The 19572-nt window shown below is 45.5% G+C and overlaps 2 protein-coding genes across 4 annotated transcripts; both read right to left on the bottom strand.

The window, feature by feature from the left end:
- Positions 1-5903: 5903 nt before the first annotated feature.
- On the bottom strand, positions 5904-14819 carry LOC126899607 (uncharacterized). Of its 3 annotated transcripts, XM_050674655.1 has the most exons (4): positions 14589-14819; positions 13924-14529; positions 7931-8362; positions 5904-7844 (listed from the first exon to the last, which is right to left on the bottom strand). In XM_050674655.1, the coding sequence occupies exons 2-4, from the start codon at positions 13975-13977 to the stop codon at positions 6891-6893; spliced, it is 1440 nt and encodes a 479-aa protein (XP_050530612.1). In that variant the 5' UTR covers positions 13978-14529; positions 14589-14819; the 3' UTR covers positions 5904-6890. The 3 variants fall into 3 exon arrangements, with proteins under 3 accessions (XP_050530612.1, XP_050530613.1, XP_050530614.1); XM_050674656.1 differs by lacking the exons at positions 13924-14529; positions 14589-14819 and adding an exon at positions 8448-8971; XM_050674657.1 differs by lacking the exons at positions 13924-14529; positions 14589-14819 and adding an exon at positions 8460-8971.
- On the bottom strand, positions 14722-19546 carry LOC126898249 (uncharacterized). The gene is made up of 10 exons (XM_050672187.1): positions 19482-19546; positions 19193-19370; positions 19083-19127; positions 18791-18853; positions 18652-18708; positions 18520-18582; positions 18373-18429; positions 17070-17542; positions 16114-16305; positions 14722-16033 (listed from the first exon to the last, which is right to left on the bottom strand). The coding sequence occupies exons 1-10, from the start codon at positions 19538-19540 to the stop codon at positions 14722-14724; spliced, it is 2499 nt and encodes an 832-aa protein (XP_050528144.1). The 5' UTR covers positions 19541-19546.
- Between the last annotated feature and the right edge of the window lie 26 nt (positions 19547-19572).

Genomic DNA, 19572 nt, shown 5'->3' with positions numbered 1-19572 from the left:
TTTTGAAACAGATACTTTAGTACTACAGGTTGGTTTGAAATCAGGATCAACTGATTTGTCGTCGATAGGACTACTACTTCTACTACTAGAATTACTCATAAACAATACTTATAATACTATCTTAAATTCCAAAGCTGAGCTGATTCCACAAAAGATAATTAAATAATAAACATGAATAAAAAATAGATAAATGTAAATTATATAAATATATAAATAACTAACTAATTTACCCCCAAGATTTTCTGATACTTATTTATTAAAAAAAAAAATATATATATGTATGTACGTATAAATGAATACACTTAAAAACGAAAAATATTATCTATATACATAAATGTATTATTATTATTTTTTTTTTCTTTTCTTTTTTTTTTTTTTAAAAAAAAATAAATTTAACTACAAAAGAAAACTTACAGTAATAAGACATTCACCACCATAAACATGATGTATTGATAGTTTGGTTGGGTTGGATTGATGTTTCTTAATTGATGTTCTACACTCTGAAACTGGTCACGCGGAGAAACTTGACTTGTGGGTTTTTAGTGAATTTTTTTTTTTTTTTTATATTTTTGTAAAATATATATATATGAGTTCGGGCGGCGGCGAAAGTATATACGTTGATAGTGAACGAAATAACAGTAGAAATTACTAACCGTTTATTGTACTAAATACAACAAACAAGTTTTATTTGTTGTTTATTATTATCTTATTTTTGATTGATTTTCTTGAAGTTGTTTGATTTTTGAAGATTTTCTGTATGTTGAGTTCAATGCTTTTCTTGATTTTCTGGAGGTTCTGATGAGTTATTTGACTATTGTTTGCGTACTTAGTAACTTTTATGATAAAAATTTTAATTATTCTTTTTCGGCACTAGTCTCTTTGGATCGCACCGCTGCCACCAAAATTAATGTTACGAGAGTAACAAATAGAATAAAATAAAATAGTATTGCCGAATAATTAATTAGTTTATTAAAAATAAAAGTGATAGTATTCATACAATAATTGTCAAATGACTGACGATGCTCTGCATTACAATCGTCGCAGTCGGCCCACTTCCCGGTTTTGCAACACCGAAAAATACTTTATAGACACATTCTTTTAGGCCGACCTCAATTACAATTCAATTTATGATTATCTGTTATTACAATTGTGGGACAATATTAAAACTAAGTTAAGTATTCATAACACTACCTCGGCCAGCCACCACCTTGCAGAATCTTGGGGCTGATACCTTGCTTGTTACTTCCGACCAAAGCATCGTAAGGGCGGATGAACTCGGATCAGCAGATTTCTCTGCCTTTTCGGTTTCCTCCGTCCCTTCAGCTTCGGCCGGTTTCACAATGAGCACATACCCCTCATTGCGTTTCTCTTTCCTTTTCACTTCCTGTACCACTATATCCACTGGTTTGTTCACTTTCCTGGTCTTTTTCTCCTTCTTTTTCACTTTTGGCTTCTGGAAATCGGGTTCTTCTGGCCGTGTGGGTTCCTCCGATATCACTACCGGGGGAGCCACCACTTCCAACCGCTCCCGCTCACCATCCGCCTTCTCTTCATCTACCTTCTTCTTTGACCTCTTCTTCTTTCTTTTCCTTACTTTCCTACTCTGTTTTTCTTCCCTTTTACTCTCTTCTATTACTTTCTTTGTTTTCGCTATCTCCGTTTCCTGAATCGGCGGGGAGTACCCGTCAAATTCAAGTCCGGCATGACAGCCCTGCTCCCTGAGCAAGTCGTCAAGATTCTGACGAGGAATATTATTAAGCGAGGTCCTCGCTTCAATGAGGCGTCCAGCAAGTATTATCTGGTTTAAAATTATGTCTTCGACTAATTTCAACCATCCTTTGCGAACGGCCTCAATGTCGCTCTCTCGCTCCTTCGTCATTGTCTTTTTCGACAATTTCATCTCTGCCACTATTGACCTGAGCCTGTCACTCCATTCCCTGGACTGGACCGAGGCAGCGCGAGTATACTCGCGCATCTTAGCCGATGTTAGGACCTCGTCTGTTGCCCATAGGTCTGGAGGGATTAGCTCCACCTCATCCTCTTCTACCTTTCTTTTCTTTGTGTACGGGGTTTCGATGAATCCCGTTCCTTCCTCATCACTACTAGTTCTCCTCTCCTCTCTATCATCTACACTCGGTTTTTTGTTTTTGTTTTGTTTTCTCTCCATACTTGTTCCCACGATCTGAGGACGACTAATAAGTAATAGTGCCTGTCTGCGCCTCTCACAGACACTATAGGATTTGTTCTCATACCTTCCCCAAGGGCATGAGGTTCCCTGTACACACGTCATTTTATCCTCCTGCGTGCCAACCCATCCGCAGCCAGTTTAATCCACCCGGATTTCAGGAGGTTTTTGGGGTCTAAGTAAATGTCAAGTTTACTTAGTTCCCCGCGCCTTTTCCGGCAGGCAGGTCTAATGAAAGACCCTCCCCAGTTTACCAACGTAGCTGTTGGGCCGGGGAGCCGTCTGACCCACTCAATCAAGTGCAGGCCCGCTCCTCGGGCACACAAAGATGTATGCCCGAGCTTTGACGAAGTTTTGGCCGAGAAAGGTCTGATTAGATCAGATCACTTTCTCGTTTCCACCTGTAAGGTTTCAGCCAGACAGAGGGCCTACTAATTACCCACTGCCCTAGTAGCCGCGCCAAACAAGATAGTACTTGTCGACGGAGACAGTAGACGGCAGGTCGACTCGACGTTTATTTTAATAAAAAAAACGGAGGACAAAAAAAATACAAAAACGTGGTTTTCAGAAAAAATACCAACGGACAACTTGTCGCCTCGGCAGTATAGGTGGAAAAAAAAAAATCATTGTTGCGGCATTTGAATAGTGGCCGGTGATCATGATGTCGCCGGGTGGTGGGGGTGCCAACTTTGAACTGGTTCATAGGGAAAATACAAAGGTGTAGGGATGCACTGTGTGCGGTCAACTGTCACAACAAACCGGGTACTGACCATTGGATCGGTTGATTGGTATATAAACTAATTTAATAATTGGGGACATACATAATACCTAATGCACACACTATTAACTGATAAGATTTATATATTAAAAAAAACTTGTATAAAATCTGCAACATTACACACCGTTCACCAATAGGAGGTACTCATCACACCCGAAGGAAAGTCCCGTTCATCCCTAAGGATCTGGGGACGATCCCCGAGCGGCAACCTTGTTAGATTGCCGAACGGCAGCATCCGTGGTCAATAGTCTGCTGCTCTATGCAGCCCCTATATGGAGCCCCTCTTTGGTGTACACAAACCACAGGCAATTACTCCTGAGCCCGCAGCGTGCCATCGCATTAAGAGTGGTCAGTGCCTACAGGACAGTGTCGACGGAGGCGATTATGGTGGTGGCCGGGGTAACACCAGCACACTTACTTGCCCGCAGCCGGAGCAGGTTAAGGCAAGCAGAACGTTCAGGGGAGGCATATCTTACGCAAACGATGCAAGAGGACGTCATGGGATGGTGGCAGGCTGAATGCGATAGTGGAGGCTTTGGTGCATGGACGAGGCGTATCATTCGTAACGTTAGGCAATGGGTGGAACGTAAACACGGAGCGGTTGATTTCCACATGACTCAGTTCTTATCGGGTCATGGATGTTTTCAGAACTACCTCTACAAGTATAAGAGAGTGGGCAGTCCAAAGTGCGTGTCCTGTGGGGCCCAATTCGACACTGCAGAACACACGTTCTTCCAGTGTGAGCGCTGGTGTAGGGAGCTTATGACTTTGGAAGCATACCTGAATGCACAAGTCACACCGGAGAGCATGGTTCGAATCATGCTGAGGAGCAGACAGGATTGGGATCTGGTAAGGACATACGTGGAGAACATACTGGTGACAAAAGAGTGCGAGGAAAGGCGGAGGCAGGGTACGTGACTCGAAGGTGGCGGTCTGGTGAGACGACCTAAGAAGATAAATGGACAGATCAGGGAGCAGTACTCAAAAGTGTATATTTGTAAAAGATGAAATACTGTACAGTAGAATTAAGATAATAAATGTAGCAAAATAATGAATGTTTAGTATTAGAATAGATTAAGAACATAGCAAATGTAAAAGGAGTTATTAAAATAAATAAACGATGGCATCTCGGGGGAAAGCAAAGCAAAGGCAGTACTCCCCCCGATGTCAATTCAAAGATAAAAAAAAAAAAAAAAAATGTATCTAGTGTCTAGTATCTAGTGTCTAGTATCTAGTTTCTAGTATCTAGTATCTAGTATATAGTATCTAGTGTATCTAGTGTCTAGTATCTAGTGTCTAGTATCTAGTATCTAGTATCTAGTGTCTAGTCTCTAGCTATATACTAAAATCCAGCCCCTCATTATAGCTTCACCTGGAACAGATTTTACGTTTTTTCTGCTTTAAAATTTCGATTTATTTTTATTGCGGTCTCCACACAATCTCATATCCGCTATGTTGTATTTCTTTCTGCTAATAAGTAATTTCGTTAGGGAGTTCCATAAATTCTTTGAATTACATGAATTTGATTATAGTAATGATTCCTAAGGGAAGGCGTACTTTTAATATACAGAAATTTACTGAACAGGATCTTTATTTGCGGTATGCTGTGTATACAGTTATGCACGTAAAAATTCTGCTATCATTTTTGGTTTCGAACACTGGTCAAGTCCCTCAATATCTTACCTCTTACTCACAAATATTTTGTTCAAAATCTATTTATGAAACGGGGAAATGTGTTCAATGAATGCTATGGGACATTAGCCACTGAGAAATTTCAATCAAACACCTCAAGTTTAGATTAATTTCAAACAATACGACAAAATGTAAAAACTATAATCGTCGAATCCTAATAATCATAGACAGTAATATTTATTTAAAAAAACATTATAAATTTTGTAATTTTGATTATAAGTAATGTTTCAATAAATAAACCATTACGTTATGATACTAAATGAAGTTCAGAAATATTGTTCGACTTAATACGTTATCAAAATCGTTTTTAGTTAAAATATAGTTGCAAGCACAACTCGTCTAGATTTAGCGGAATAAATATGATTAGAAGTGTACTTTTGTAGGTATCCGATAAAGACTTTAGGCGCATGTAATCTATACCCGCATTTTATTTCAAAATTTGACTAAACACACGTTATATTATTATTGTCGTTTATATATTATTCTAGGTCGTTTCGCGTGTGCGCGTTACGGTACAACGTACAGTAATGTAAGTAGCGTATGTATTTATTTAAACCCGAACGATACGTATAAATAATTAACAATTAGTAGTGTAATATATATCACTTTCAGATTTGAATAACAAAAAATATTATGGCTGTAACCAGGGTAGGCCAGTTAATTAGCCGTAGCAAAGGAAAAAAAAAACTGCTTTGGTTCAACTATGCATTGATCATAATACTTGTTACTTATTTCATGTATATATCTTGGTGCGGTAATAATATAAAATATTAACATAGGTACGTCTATTGATTATATTGTTTATTTTCTATTGATTTTATTGATGTAATAATGTATGTAACAAAGCTATTGGTGTTGTACTCATTACTTTAATTCTCGTATATAAAAGGATAGAGCAATCCGAGTATAAAACATATATAAAAACAATTATTGTGATGTTTACATGCAGAATAATTAAACAATAATAATATCGCAGACGAAAATATGTTGTAAAATGAAAAAAATTAAAAGGAGTTCATAATAATATTATTATTATTTGTTTTTTCTATGTAATAAAAAATAAAAATATCTAAATATTAAAAAAAGATGTTGAATTCGTATAGTGCAAAATTTGCTAACGACATTTCAAACCTAATTCATACGATGAACGTTATTCATATTGAGATGAGAAAGTTAAAATAAAGGCAAATATTTAATATATTAAACCGTTACTACAGAACAGGCAAAAAGAAAAATTATTTGTTCAAATGTTTGTCTTAAAAAATGTTATATTACATTTGAACTCTTTAAGTGAAAATATATATAATAGATAATGTATGCGTATGTTAAACAATACAAAAATATGTATCACAAATGGTCGATAATAATTTCTAATGAAGCGTAGAAAGTAAGTTGCCGTGTATGATAATTTCCAGGAATTTCATGTCGGTCCCGCATAAGTTGATATTACTTTGTCGAAACGTTCGTTGTGGTACCAATGTCCTCCGAGTTATTTGTGTTAATTCGTTTGAGTTCTGGAAAAGAAATCGAACGTTAATCGAACAAATAAATATATTATAATATGCAAATAAATTTTAATTATAACGCATGACATTAGTTACGAATCCGTAAGAAGAAAAGTGACTGTCATTTCGAGTTGTAATGCAAATATTTTAAAAATGTATATTCCACTTATTGTGATATTTTATTTAATGCCACGAACATTTAACGGATTTGCATTCAGAGAGAACCACGTGAAGGTTGTCATACAATCTCTCCGCACAAAACGGAAATTTCTCCGCCCGTACACATGCCATTCGGGGTTCAAATGGCAAATGCACAGCACGGGAAAATAGCCGTTTCGAGGGACACACGGGGACACAGGCAGAATATTCGCATAAACACACAAGTCACGCCCGTCAAAATCGAGCATTTTGCCCGGATTACACCACTTAATCCATTCAAAACACTCGATTACCCGCTGTACCGCGGGATGGTGTTCAATGTCGCCATCAAACACGATTTATGTCAAAATCATTCTAATACTTCCCTGTACACGACGTTTTTCACAACGCACGGTCCGTCCACGCCCGACAAAGTGTACACCCTGATGGAATTCTGGTTGCGCACCTTCGAAAAGGCCACGTACAGCTGTCCGTGGGCGAACGGCTGTACCGTCAGCGACAGGCCGACGCGATCGAACGTCTGCCCCTGCGACTTGTTGACGGTCATGGCGTAGCAGAGCCTCACGGGAAACTAGTAACGGCACATGCGGCACGGAATGTCGCCGTCCCCGGACGTCCTCGTCTGAACGATCGGAACGACCGTCTCCTCGGTGTCGAGATCTGTCAACAGTCTAGCTTTAAAATTATGTTGCCTGAGCTCGGTGATTACCAGTCTGGTACCGTTGCACAGCCGTCTGGTCGTGTCCAGGTTCTTTAGCAACATGACGATCGCGTCCATNTTCAGCAACATGACGATCGCGCCCACCTTCAGAGTCAACCTGTACGGCGGCAAGTTGTCCGCTTCCAGAGTGTTGAGAAACTCTACGGGAAAATTGGCCGCCTCGTCGTCGTCGTCGGCTACGACGGTGTACATCCTCTGCGATCCCGTCACTCGACTGCGGAGCACCTGATCGTTGATGTTCTTGCACTCGTCGTTTGTAACACACAAAACAATATGTTTAGCGTAATCGCGGACGTTGTTCAACGACATCGCCCGCGGGTAAACAAAGTCCAATAGAGACGCAAAAGATTCGCTTACCGCACCGGCCGGAAGGGTCACGCGTTCCAGTCCGTCGTTGAGCGAGCCCGCGCCGAGCCGCAACAGCCAATCGGCGAAGGGCCGGTCGCCGTCGGCGCGAATGTTGCGCTGCAGCGAGTATTTTTCCATCGAGACCCAATAAACACCGTGTCGTATGGTGGCCGAAACGAATTGGGCCCGCGAACCGCGCTTCACGATGGGCAACGTCTGTCTGAAGTCGCCGGCGAACAGCACGGGTTTGCCGCCGAAAGGCGTGTCCGGCACGTTCATGACGTCCCTGAGCAACCTGTCGGCGACCCGCAGCTGCGACGTGGGCGACATGGACGCCTCGTCCCAAACGATCAGCGAGGCGGCGCGCAGAGCCTGCGCTTTCCTCGATTGCATCGCCAGATACGACGGGTCTTCTTGATCGTGCGGCGCCACCCTCACGCCGAACGTAGAGTGAACCTGTAAGTAAACGCGTGGTGTTAGTGCGGAACGAAATAAACGCGAATCGCAATGGTCGCGCGTTAATTATGCAGAACAACACTTACGGTCTGTCCGCCCTGGATCAACGACGCGGCTATCCCGGTATAGGCCATGGAAATCACGGTCCCTCCGCGGCTCCGGATGGCCGAAATCAAACAGTTGTACAGTAAGGTCTTGCCGCAACCTCCGGCTCCGGAAACGTAGAACAACTTGGGAAATCGACGCCTGGTGTCGCCGACCGCCCGCATGACGCGATCGTATATCGTCCGCTGTTGTTCGTTCAGTCGACCGACCAACTCGGCGACGTCTGCCGCCGCCGTCGCGTTGTCGGCTGGCGCGGCGTCCGGTACTAACAGAGCGCGATCGGGCTCGGGTAAACCGTAACCCGCGAGCGTCTTGTTCGAAGCGGCCAGGTGACGTTCCACGGCGGCCAAACACATGGCTTCGGATGTGTCGCGGTCTGCGCGTCGTCTGAAGTAATCTTCCATCAGATTGTCCTGTAAACACAACGAACGATTAATAATTAAATTCATCGCTCTTGCCGTTATTGCGCGAGCTATAAAAGAAAAAACGAAACAAAACCGTCCCGCGTACTTTGAATAGATATTGTCAAATAATCATCATTATTATCGTCTAAAATGAAATATTTATAATAAATAAAAGCAATGAAATAATAAATGAAATAAGCATGTCGTACACTGGTAGTGATTTGTATCGAGTTGATTCATACTTTGTTTTTTACCTCAACGTGTGAATACACGCTTTAATAAACATTTTATGAATTTATATACGGGGATCAAACACTATTGAAGAAACATCGACTATAACAATGAAAAAATATTTGTAATGAACACGTAAATTAATGTTACGATTATATCGAATCGACGTGGAAAATTTAAATTTGCCAGTCAATGATACATGGCATGAAAAGTCGCGGCGTTGCAACAGTATTGAATCTACATATTTTTGCTGTTGTCCTATTTATTTACTTATTGTTGTTATCATCGTTATATGCGATCGATATTAATATGTTAATTGTAACTATTAGTAAGAATATTATTAATAATAACGACAACAATAATAATTATAACAATCATTGTTATCGTTTTGTCCGCGGACAAACGGAATTTATAATTTTGAACTCGGATAGATATTCGTAAAATATTAATTATCCACATTAAAAGAACGCCGTCGCCATGCGAAAAAAAACAAACAGTTAGAGTTATATATATCAGAAAGGCGCCCCAACGGCCCGCATACCTCATAGCTATGCGAGTCGCCTTGGATGAGGCGGCTTCTACCCCGTGGAAAGCCATAGGAAAATGGAGGTAGGCCGAGGCTACTCATCATGTAATAGCCTAGACCCGGACAAGCAGGAAGAAGGAAGAGGCGAAAGGAATGTGGACTGGGCCTAAGGGACCCATTCCAGGGAGACGAGGAGGCTCCCGTGTTGCGGGGGGACGGCGATATTCACCCGACAACCACCCGCCCGAAAACCCTATTCGACCTGTTGAACGTATGCCAATTCAGCAGGGTACCGCGGAGGACTGACCTTACAAGTCCACCCAAGAGCCTTAAGACTTTCTAACGAGCTAGGTAGCCATACCCCTCGCCAAGTAATGGTCGCGGCGACTGTATGCACTTCAGTCGATTGGTGTCTCGCCATGATTTCGGACTTTAAATCAAGGCGGCTGGCGTACTTTCGTACTTTCTCTTCGTGCCAGTCTTTGATGTTGGTGGCCGAAACAACCTGTACATCCAGGATAACGGATCTCGTACCTTTTGTCTCGTCCGCAATAGTTGCGACGAGGTCCGGCTTGAGATTACCATCCCTTAAGACGTAGAGATGCACGCTCTACTCGAAACCCTTTTTCGGTAAGCGCTCCAGCTATGCGCTTCACGACGTGGTCGTGTCGGAGAATTCTTCCCTCATGAGTTCTTGGGCACACTTGGACGATGTGCGCAAGGGTCTCCGAAGGCGCAGCACAACCCCGTCATGACACCGGAATGTTGCGCCCCCGTCCAACGCGCTTGCGGCTGGGTAGGGCATTAATCCTAATCTTGGCGTACTGCTTAAAGTCGCGGCCAGTTATACCATCTGGCCTGCGCATATACGCCGTAGATTCCCAGCTACCAGGACAAATCTTAAGGTCAGCTCCATCCACTGTACTATGGAGTAATTCATGATGACTAGTCATCGCTGCGATCCTATCAACACGGCGCCTTCGGTTTGCTAATACACCTGTCCCAAAGAGACGGAATGCTTCACGCACCGCCGGTACCTGTGACTGCTCGAGCTTAGTCAACCTAGCGAACCGATTTTTCGGGACAAATCTTTCGAAGTCAGCGACCCCTAGGCCCCCAGATGACGTGGGGGCATGGATGTATGAGTTGGGGCACGAAGTCGGGAGATCCAGCCATTTCCGAATCGCACGTCTAGTCTCGTGACTAAGTTGTCGTAACTTGCAATCGGGGAGCTTCGTGAAAGTTAATCCGTGGACGAACTTTGGGATCACGTAGTCCCGTGCAATTGCAAGCCTCATTTGCGGCGTCATGGGGGCGGCCGAGACCGCCTCCAGAGCGCTGACAAGAGACGCGCACTTGAACCCAGATAGGTAGTTTCCCTGAAACTCTATACCCAGATACCTCCAGAACTCGCCAAAGACGAACCCCCTAAGGAGTAAGACGTGGCGGCCACTTTCAGTTTGCGATCTCGTCCCGATGGAACCAGGGTAAGAGTAGCAGACTTCGTTGGGTTTAGCCTCAGACCGGCTAATGCTAATCGAGAGGTGAACTTCTCGCACGACATTTGCAACCCCCTAGCCGTCTCCGACACAAGGATTACATCGTCTGCGAACGCCAGAGCATTCACCCGCTCGTTGCCCAGCATATAGCCAACCGCTCCTGGGATTGCTCGTAGACCGAAGTCTATCACCAGGTTAAATAAAAGCGGCGACAAAGGGTCGCCTTGCCTCACGCCATTTGTTGCCCTCAAGGACCGGGAGGAAGACTTGCCGACCTGAATGAAAGTCGTACTCTGGGTATACACGCGGTCGATATAATCGACAAAGCGAGGGTCAAGCCCAACGCCACGCATAGCCCCAGAGATCGAACCGTGGGATACTGAGTCGAACGCCTTGGATAAATCCAGCGACGCCAAACACAGTCCCCGGCAAGACGAACGAGCGCTCGTCAGTAACGAATCGAGGAGGAAGAGATTCTCCGCCACCCCGTCCGCACATCTAAACGCCCTCTGTCTGTCATCGATAACGGACAGACCTTCAAGCCTTCTGGCAAAAATCCTATGGAAATGCCGCAGGGCTATCGACGCGATCGAAATCGGCCTATAGTTACCTGGGCATCCGGCATCTCCCTTTTTGGGAACAAATATGGTACGGGATCGGACAAAAATGTCCGGGAGTTTTCCCGTGGCGATCAACAAGTTGAATAAGCCAGTTAATAGTGGTATGGGTAATGTTCTCCATAGCCGAGCCTTAAACCCATCAGGGCCCGGACTTGTATTTGCCGAAGGAAGGGATTTGACTACCTCCCATGGCGAAACAGGGTCAAACATACTGCGCATTCGAGTCTCTCTGCTCTCATTGAGTGCCACAGAGGTGGGGACTGGGGGGCTTTCGATTATAAGCTCCCAGTATTGGACCATCTTTTCGAACGGAGGCATTGCTGCTCCCGAATCGATCCCCGTAAGTATACGCTCGACTACGCGTTTGTGCCCACGTTTCCATTCAGAGACATTACGCCTGTACTCTCTGGCCTTCAACGCCTTTCGGGTCTTTGGACTATTGTCCCTTCCAACAGGATCAACTTTTGATCTACTGACTGGGCTAGAATTAGCTAATATAAGCTTGCCGTACTGGATATACCAGTGGCTAATTTCTGCGGTTGGATCAGCGCCATCATCGACTAACCGCCTCGCCGCCGACAGGTGTATGTCGCTGCCATGACCTTGTACCGTGGAGAGCAATCCAACGGCAATGTTGGCGGGGTTGAGTGCCGAAGCACCACCACGCCTCACCGGATCTTCAGGAATCCGGAGGCCACTTGCGGCTAAAAGAGGGGTATCCTCATCGATAAGCGAGCTATCAACCGAAGCGTTGGAAGCCGATTGCGAACAAGACATATCTGGATCACGTTGGTCGAGGAGCTCAGCTAAGTATTGGGCAACTAGTGCCCTGTGCCCCTAGGTTCTTCTAATACCCTTAATCGATTCAAGGGTACGACCCCTGTGTCGCTCAACTAAATATTCATTGATAAGTCTGTCCGCAACGCCGTCAGCCTTCGCTGTCGCTTCAAGCGTCGCTATGATGCGCTTCTCCTCATCTGACCATCGCAATTTGACTCGCGAGACGTCGATGTTTTCATTGGCCACCTGAGCATGCGCTCTGCGCATGTGCACACCGACACCAATCTTGCCTTTGAACATACGCTCACATATCGGGAGAAGGGCGGGCAGGACAGACGAGCTAGGCTCGCCGGCCGACCCAGCAACATGAGTGGGGGTGGCCGCTGTTTGGGATCCACCCCCTATCCGAGGCTCTATGTTATGAGAATTCATGTTGCTTAAAAGGGGGACCATAGCGCTTGGCAACGCCATGGCCCCAAGGAGCGCCCGCGTCATTACTAGCTATGAACTAGCCCCACTTCACGCGTCTGACTTGGTTAGGGTCTTACTAACCATTACGTGGGCATTGACCTAAGATCGAGACATTATACATGTATCTCGTCTAAGGCTCCCATCTCACCACCCAAGGGGCGACCTCCCCCTTATCGGATGAGCAGCGTAAAACAAGTCGGAACATAGAGTCTAGGGCGCACAAGGCGACCAGAAACGTAAGTCCGAAATGAGAAGCGTCCTCATGCGACTTATAGAGATTTTGAAGGAATGAATAACGCAAATAAACAACCTAACTAAAAACCTAAACCAATGTCCGTTACTCCGCCACTACTGAGAGTCCATCGTCGACCAAACCTAACCAGCCCAAACCCCGAAGAGCTGGGTTGACGAAGCTATACTCAACGAATGAACTGCTTACCAGCAAATGCAATTGACCGCCATACACGCCGACGCTCGAAAGCACCGGCATGATATGGGAGGAGGCCGAAGCCTGAGATCAGAGACGGACCGTTGGTGATTTCTACTCTATAAGGTGGTAGATGGGCCGATCGACAGATCGTACCCCAGGTTGCCAAGCACTGTGGCCGTATCTGAGACGGACGAGTTCCCCGTTAGTTCCCATGGCTATAGACACTGAAGGGATTGCCAGCCAGTACGTGGACCACCTTTGCGTAGTGTTAATGTCCGGACGTGGGGTTCGATTTATACCAAGGGACCAAAGTATACTGAACCATCGCTACTAAGGACGCCCAGCACGCCACCCCGACAACATATCCCCCGAGAACATCCCTTAGGTGGCATCGACGACTCGACGGGTCTCCATTGTCGCATTTCACACCCGTTTGAGACCCGGTCTACCGCCGCCCGCAGGACTAGTGCGGCAAAGCGGTTCTCGCCCATCGGCTAGCATCATCCGCTTTCATTGACCAGTTTCGCCACCTAAGCCACCACAGAGCATCCCCGGACGTCAATCGCCGAGACAACCCGCCAAGAAACCCAAGGGCGAGTGTTTAGATTGACCTTTGTTTGGATATTGGGCAAGTATGACATCTGTTACTCCCAGGTCTGGCACTACTGAAAAACCGATAAAGTGAAACGGCCCCCGACGTCCGCGGTAAACCACGGAGGCCGAGGGCCGAAACAAGTTCCGATTTATTGACCAGCAAATGCTATAGTGACCGCCCCTTTCGCCACAGACGATCGACGCTAGCTAAGACCTTTCATTGCGGAAACCCATACACTAGTTGTTGTCACGCGCTCCGGCAGGGCTAACCTTTTCGGGGTGACGCATACAACGGCAAGGGAGACCGGTCATCCAGGCCAGAACCAGCGGCGACCACCAGCTAAAGGGGAGAAGGTTGACATTCAGAGCACTGGGCAGAAATCACATCGCGTCAACACGCGTCCCGGGCCTCGTCGTACAGTCTCGGCGGGTCGTTGGGCGAGCAATGCAGGAGTATCGTGACGAACAGACATCTCAACTGATGCGGCGTGTCGTGGACGGAAGCTTCTCGCATACACGCCCTCCACGCGCGATCGTCTCGCAAGATGCCCAGAGCCGTCGCGGCCTCGGCGTAGGTGGGGTACACCGTGCCGTCGACCGTCCTCAGGTCCTCGAAACCGATCGGTCCCCTGCGGTACAGCAGCAACGTCCTCAGGTAGAAACGCTCCCTGTCGCAAGGACTGACCGCGTACATTCTCGCGATGTTCGGATACGTCTGGGCGCGTTGGCGCACACGCCACGACTTTTCCCTGCCGTCCCACACGTAGCTGTTGGGTATTTCGTGATACAGGTACCGCCTGGCTCCTGCGTCGTTCCTGTTCAGCTGGAAGAATTCCGTGAGCATCGTGCGCACCCCGGCGCCGAAGAGCACCGCGGGCGGCAGTTCGCCCCGTCGGAAATATACCGGTTCCCGGCCCTCGAGGTGAACCGGCAGTTTTACGACGGCGTGACTTTGCTTTTGAATTTCGTACTTGGCCAATCGCCAAAACGCCTCCGGCGGACTCACGTATCTCGTGTTCAAATAGCTGGAAAACAATACGAAACGATCAAAATGCGAATATCAAATGTTTCGTCGTCGTCGTACCTCTGTATTTCGTTGTTGTTCAACACCGCGAACGTGGCGGCGTCGTGGCCCTTGTACACGTACTTGTACAGATACATGACGCTCTTCACCGAAGAGCACACCTCCACGTTGATGTGAGCGTTGTACTTGGCCGTCAGATAGGGATTGTAAGGCACCACCCACTGACTGTCCAGGGTGGCCCGCCGCACTTCGACGGTACGACCGTTGTCGGGTCGCCTGTACTCGGGGTAACCGCCATCGGCGCGANTCGCCTGTACTCGGGGTAACCGCCGTCGGCGCGGTAAACCGTTTCCTCGCAATACGGTTTCGGGTATTGCTTGGTACAGACGTTTTTCTCTTGGTCCCAACACGGCGACGTTCTGAAAAACACGCCGCACGGACCGTGCAACATGTGGGTCTTGACCAGACGGTGCAGCGTCGGTTGCGCGACGAGATCCGGTATGTCCACTCGCACGATTCGGTCCACGTCTTCGGCCGAACGTATTTTAAACCGCTCGTCGAGAATGAGCAGTATGTGCGCGTGCGGCAGACCGCGCTTCTGAAACTCGACCGTGTAGACGTAAGCCGCCACGCGGCCGAAGACGTTCCTGCGCGTCAGATCGTCCATCAGCGCTTTGAGTTTGGCGTGAAACACGCGCGTAACCAAATCGGACCTGTCGATGTACGTCAACGCGTCCGACAGGTTGTCCGCGATCTCCGTCCACTTCGGGTTGCAGGTGAAAGTGATGAACAGATCGGGCTTGCCGTACGTCCGCACCAAGGCCATGGCGTCGTGATAACGTCTTTTCATGAACCTCACGCCGGCCGTGTGCGAAGCGGGCAGAATGACGCGGGACCCGACGTCGTTGTCCCTGGTCACGTCGTGTTGCCCGTTGATGTGATCCATCAGACCTTGGTAGGCCTCCACGAAAAAGTCCGACTGGTGCGCCTCGTAGTATTCGAACCGCTCCGATTCCATGCGCACGTAATAGTCGCACAGGAGCTGTTGAAACAGAAAACCGCCGGCGTGTAACGGGCTGAACCCGCCGTGACCGCCGTCGTTGTTGCCCCCGTAACGGACGGCCAGATGATAACACATGAACTCCCTGATGGACACGCGTTGCCTGTTGGTCGTTCTCCGCGCGCCCGTCTGTTCCATGTGTGGGTTCCATCCCCTTTCGCCGTTCGGAAAGAGCAGCGGGTATACCATCGGATCGATGTGTGGCGACCTCGTCGACAGCGTGCGCATCGCGGGTCCGGCCGTCGCGCGGTCGTAAACCGCGAAATCCACTTGCGCCGGCGGCAAGCCGTTCTCGCCGGTGAACACCGCGGCGACTTCGTTGACGCGCGAGGCGTTGTAGCGCCTCGGGTCGCTGTTGCGGTCTTCGATGAAGAACATGGTCACTCTTTGCGGTGCCTCTTCCGGCGGTCGTCGGGTCTCGTCGACCCACACCTCGTTCATATTCCTGCGAGAGACGAAAGATAACGGTTATGTATATATATATATTAGGCGTAAAAATTAAGACGACGGTCGTCGTGGCGTTACCTGAACGCTTCAGCGTACGGGTTGATGGCCCTCAACATTTCGTCGAGTTGCCGTAACACGCTGTCCAACAGGTTGGCTCGGCTGCGATTGGCTTCGATCCGCGCCGCGGTAGCCTCCGTCGAGCTGATGAAGTACAACTGACAGTAGCGAGGCGTTGCCCCCCTCCTGTTGGGTATCGCCGCTCGGCTCATCCTGCGGTCGGTGAAAGTGTAAATAATCGGTAAAGTGTTTTAAAATAAATAATTTATCGGCAGGGTAATAACAAAAAAAAAAAATGACTTTAGTTAGTTAATTAATTAATAATATCTTAATTGTCATTATAATTTATTCGAGTGTTCCACAAACGTTAAAGTGGTGTGCTGACAATTTGTTTGATTAACGTCATATATCGAAAAAAAAAACTAACGTATTGTTTATATCGAAGTGTTATATATACTGTTCGTACGCGTATACCACAATGTAGAAATGAGTTTTTCGCGAAAACACTGCTGCTGAACAAATGTATATTAGTTGATGTGAACGGCCGTAAGGATCGATTGATTTGAATCGAGGTGGACTCGTTAATAATAACGGTAAAAATTGAATCCCCTTTGATTAGATTTAATTCGACGGTTATAGTCGTTTGAAACGAATAGTCATTACGAAATATTTATCCGATATGAATAAACAATGAATATTAAATTTAAATAAGCTTACATATTAGTTTCCTGAGTTTTTACAAACGAAATACGAAAAATATTTTAAAACTAAAGTCGATATAAGACTTGTAAACAATTTGTTAAGTGCACGTACGATAAACGTTATGGAGTCCGGTTACTCCGTCAATGTGTATTTTATAAATTTACGGGAACAACTAATAAAACGGTGCGGTGTAATTGTAATTTATCACAAAATAATAATACCCTACGGTAATGTTGCCGATAAATTAGTCGAGGAAAAAATTTCGCATCCATTACCTGTGGTACATCTGTCCGTGCGCGGTAAACACGCCGCCGGGCAACCGGCGGCCGGGCTGAGCCTCTGGCGCTCTATCGGCGGGCGGATTGTTCACTATGAACGAAGCGAACGCCAGCGCGCTGTTGTATGGACGGATTTCCGCTCTAAAGGATCGCGATTGTGCCGAATCGCCGAGCATCAGGTCCTTCAACAGATCTGGAACAGGCAATAATACTTGGTCGTCCGCGAGGGCGACCAAACCGTTAGAACAACACAAGGAAAAATAAAATGTCGCATTGTTACTAATACTTAACTTTTCCACGGCGAAATGCCGTGCGTTGCAGTGCGCGCAAACGTAATTCATTGGGCCAATGCAATTCTCTTCCGGTAAAACGTCTCGCACGTGCGCTATGAGTTCGACCGGTTGCACGGGTATCGCTTCAACAACATCGCCGGCTTGCACTCGTTCCGGATTACCACCCCGTCGATCGTCCTGTGCACGTGAAATTGGATTTANCCCCGTCGATCGTCCTGTGCACGTAAAATTGGATTTATAAAACAGAGAATGTATATATACAATAAATATTTAAAATGCATTGTTATAAATATTAAATTTGTAACGGAATAATATATTTATATATTTAATTATTATATAATAATAACAATGAGCATAACAATAAAAATTATGAACAACAATATATATTTTTTAATGTCGAGTTAATATTCTATTTAATCTTAAACAACATAAATCGTTTTCTGAGCAGTGTTGTGCAGTAGCTTAGTGTGCAAGCAGAGGTTATAAAACTTGTGTCGTCTAAATATAAATGAATAAATGATTATAATAATTAATGGTGCTTAATGTCTGACTGAATTTCGAGAAATATTACGCAAAGCAATTTGTTATGCTCAATAAAATTGTAATTATCATTCGTCCCATTTGAATATTGTCAAACAAATGTGTGTGTGTGTATATATATATATTGCAATAAATAACACAAAGAAAATTTTTAATAATTTGTAATAGTAGTTCCAAATGGAATTTAATAGTTTACAAACATTGGAAAAAAAAAAATACAAAATAAGTAGAAGATAAGTAGAAGATACGCCGTTCCACACTAACTAGGCAACACAACAGACGCGACGACCTACGGCGCTGTCGCTAAATGAACGTTTGTAATTTTTGTAAAAAAAAAAAAGATAAAAAGATGTACACCGTATTATAATATAATGCACGTCACGCTGTACAACAGATTCCGTTTTATTAAAGCCGAATGCTATATTTAATATACTATTTATTGTAATGTTCGAAATAACTAAACTCACTTCGGACGGAGCGACGTCGAGGGCTGGTTCGTTTTGAACTCCGACGACGGCGGCAAGCTATACACAACGGGATAGAAAAAAAAAATAATAATTAAAAGTCTTTATTTCCGTCGTATTTCAAAGCGATTGAATAATTATTTTACTGACGTCGTCCAACCCGACGTCGACGAATTCGGGCGACGGTTCGACGGGAGCCCCGACCACTTCGACCTGCACGTTAACAAAAAAATAATATTATTTTAATTATTACTATAACACGACGTAATGAACACTACTCACTTCGAACGGATCGACGTCGACTATTTCGGGTGACGCTTCGGCTTCGACGACTTCGACCTTCGAACGTATTATAAGTATTCAAAAAGTTGTATATTAAATGTACTACATGATAAAAAAAAAAAAACAAACAATTTCGTACCATATCGTTTATATCGCCAACCGCCGCCTCGTCGTCACCAACGGCGATGCCGACGATTTCAACCTAAATGTATTTATTACACATCTTAACAATTGCGATTGGACAACACGCGGATACGGAATCTGATGGTTGTAAATAAATTGGAGACCGGCCAAACCCCGTGAACATATCAATATTGACCATCCCCCCACGAATCGATTCGGTTAGGGATTACGCGTTTGAAACAATCATAAAAACCATCAGATCCCGCGAACGCAATTATTAAAATATAGACTGAATGGAACTGTTTTACGTCCGACTGAGAGGGTCGAGCTGCTTCGGGATTGGCGACAATCACCTGAACATAATCATGAAATAAGATAATCGAATCCGGAACAACGAAATATATATGTAGCGGCTTACGGTGGGCACAGCAGTGCTAATGAGTAACCTGCGGATTGGGTTGGTACGGTAATCGTTGACGGGGTCGAAATGCCTCGAACAAATTAAAGCGCTCCGCAAGTTTACGGCCGCCGGATCGTAACCGCACGTCGCTACGAACGCCAACCACCTGTTGGCCCTCGCGACATCTCTGGGAAATCTGTGAACGTATAATTATTAAATTTTAATAAGAGTCACCCGCGTGTAAATGTACACGTATAAACAACGCCAATAAACCGGTTTTTAACGCAATTAATATATGAATGCGTACTTGTGTAGACTGACACCGTTGGCCACAGTTGCGTTGCACAAGTAACACGCGTGCACCATGATATATATATAAAAAAAAAAAAAAAAAAAAA

The sequence above is a fragment of the Daktulosphaira vitifoliae genome, unplaced genomic scaffold, assembly GCF_025091365.1.
Source record: "Daktulosphaira vitifoliae isolate Bord-2020 unplaced genomic scaffold, ASM2509136v1 Scaffold_2, whole genome shotgun sequence".
Lineage (NCBI taxonomy): Eukaryota > Metazoa > Arthropoda > Insecta > Hemiptera > Phylloxeridae > Daktulosphaira > Daktulosphaira vitifoliae.
Note: the sequence above shows the minus strand (reverse complement) of the source record. Positions and strands in the feature narration are given on the sequence as shown.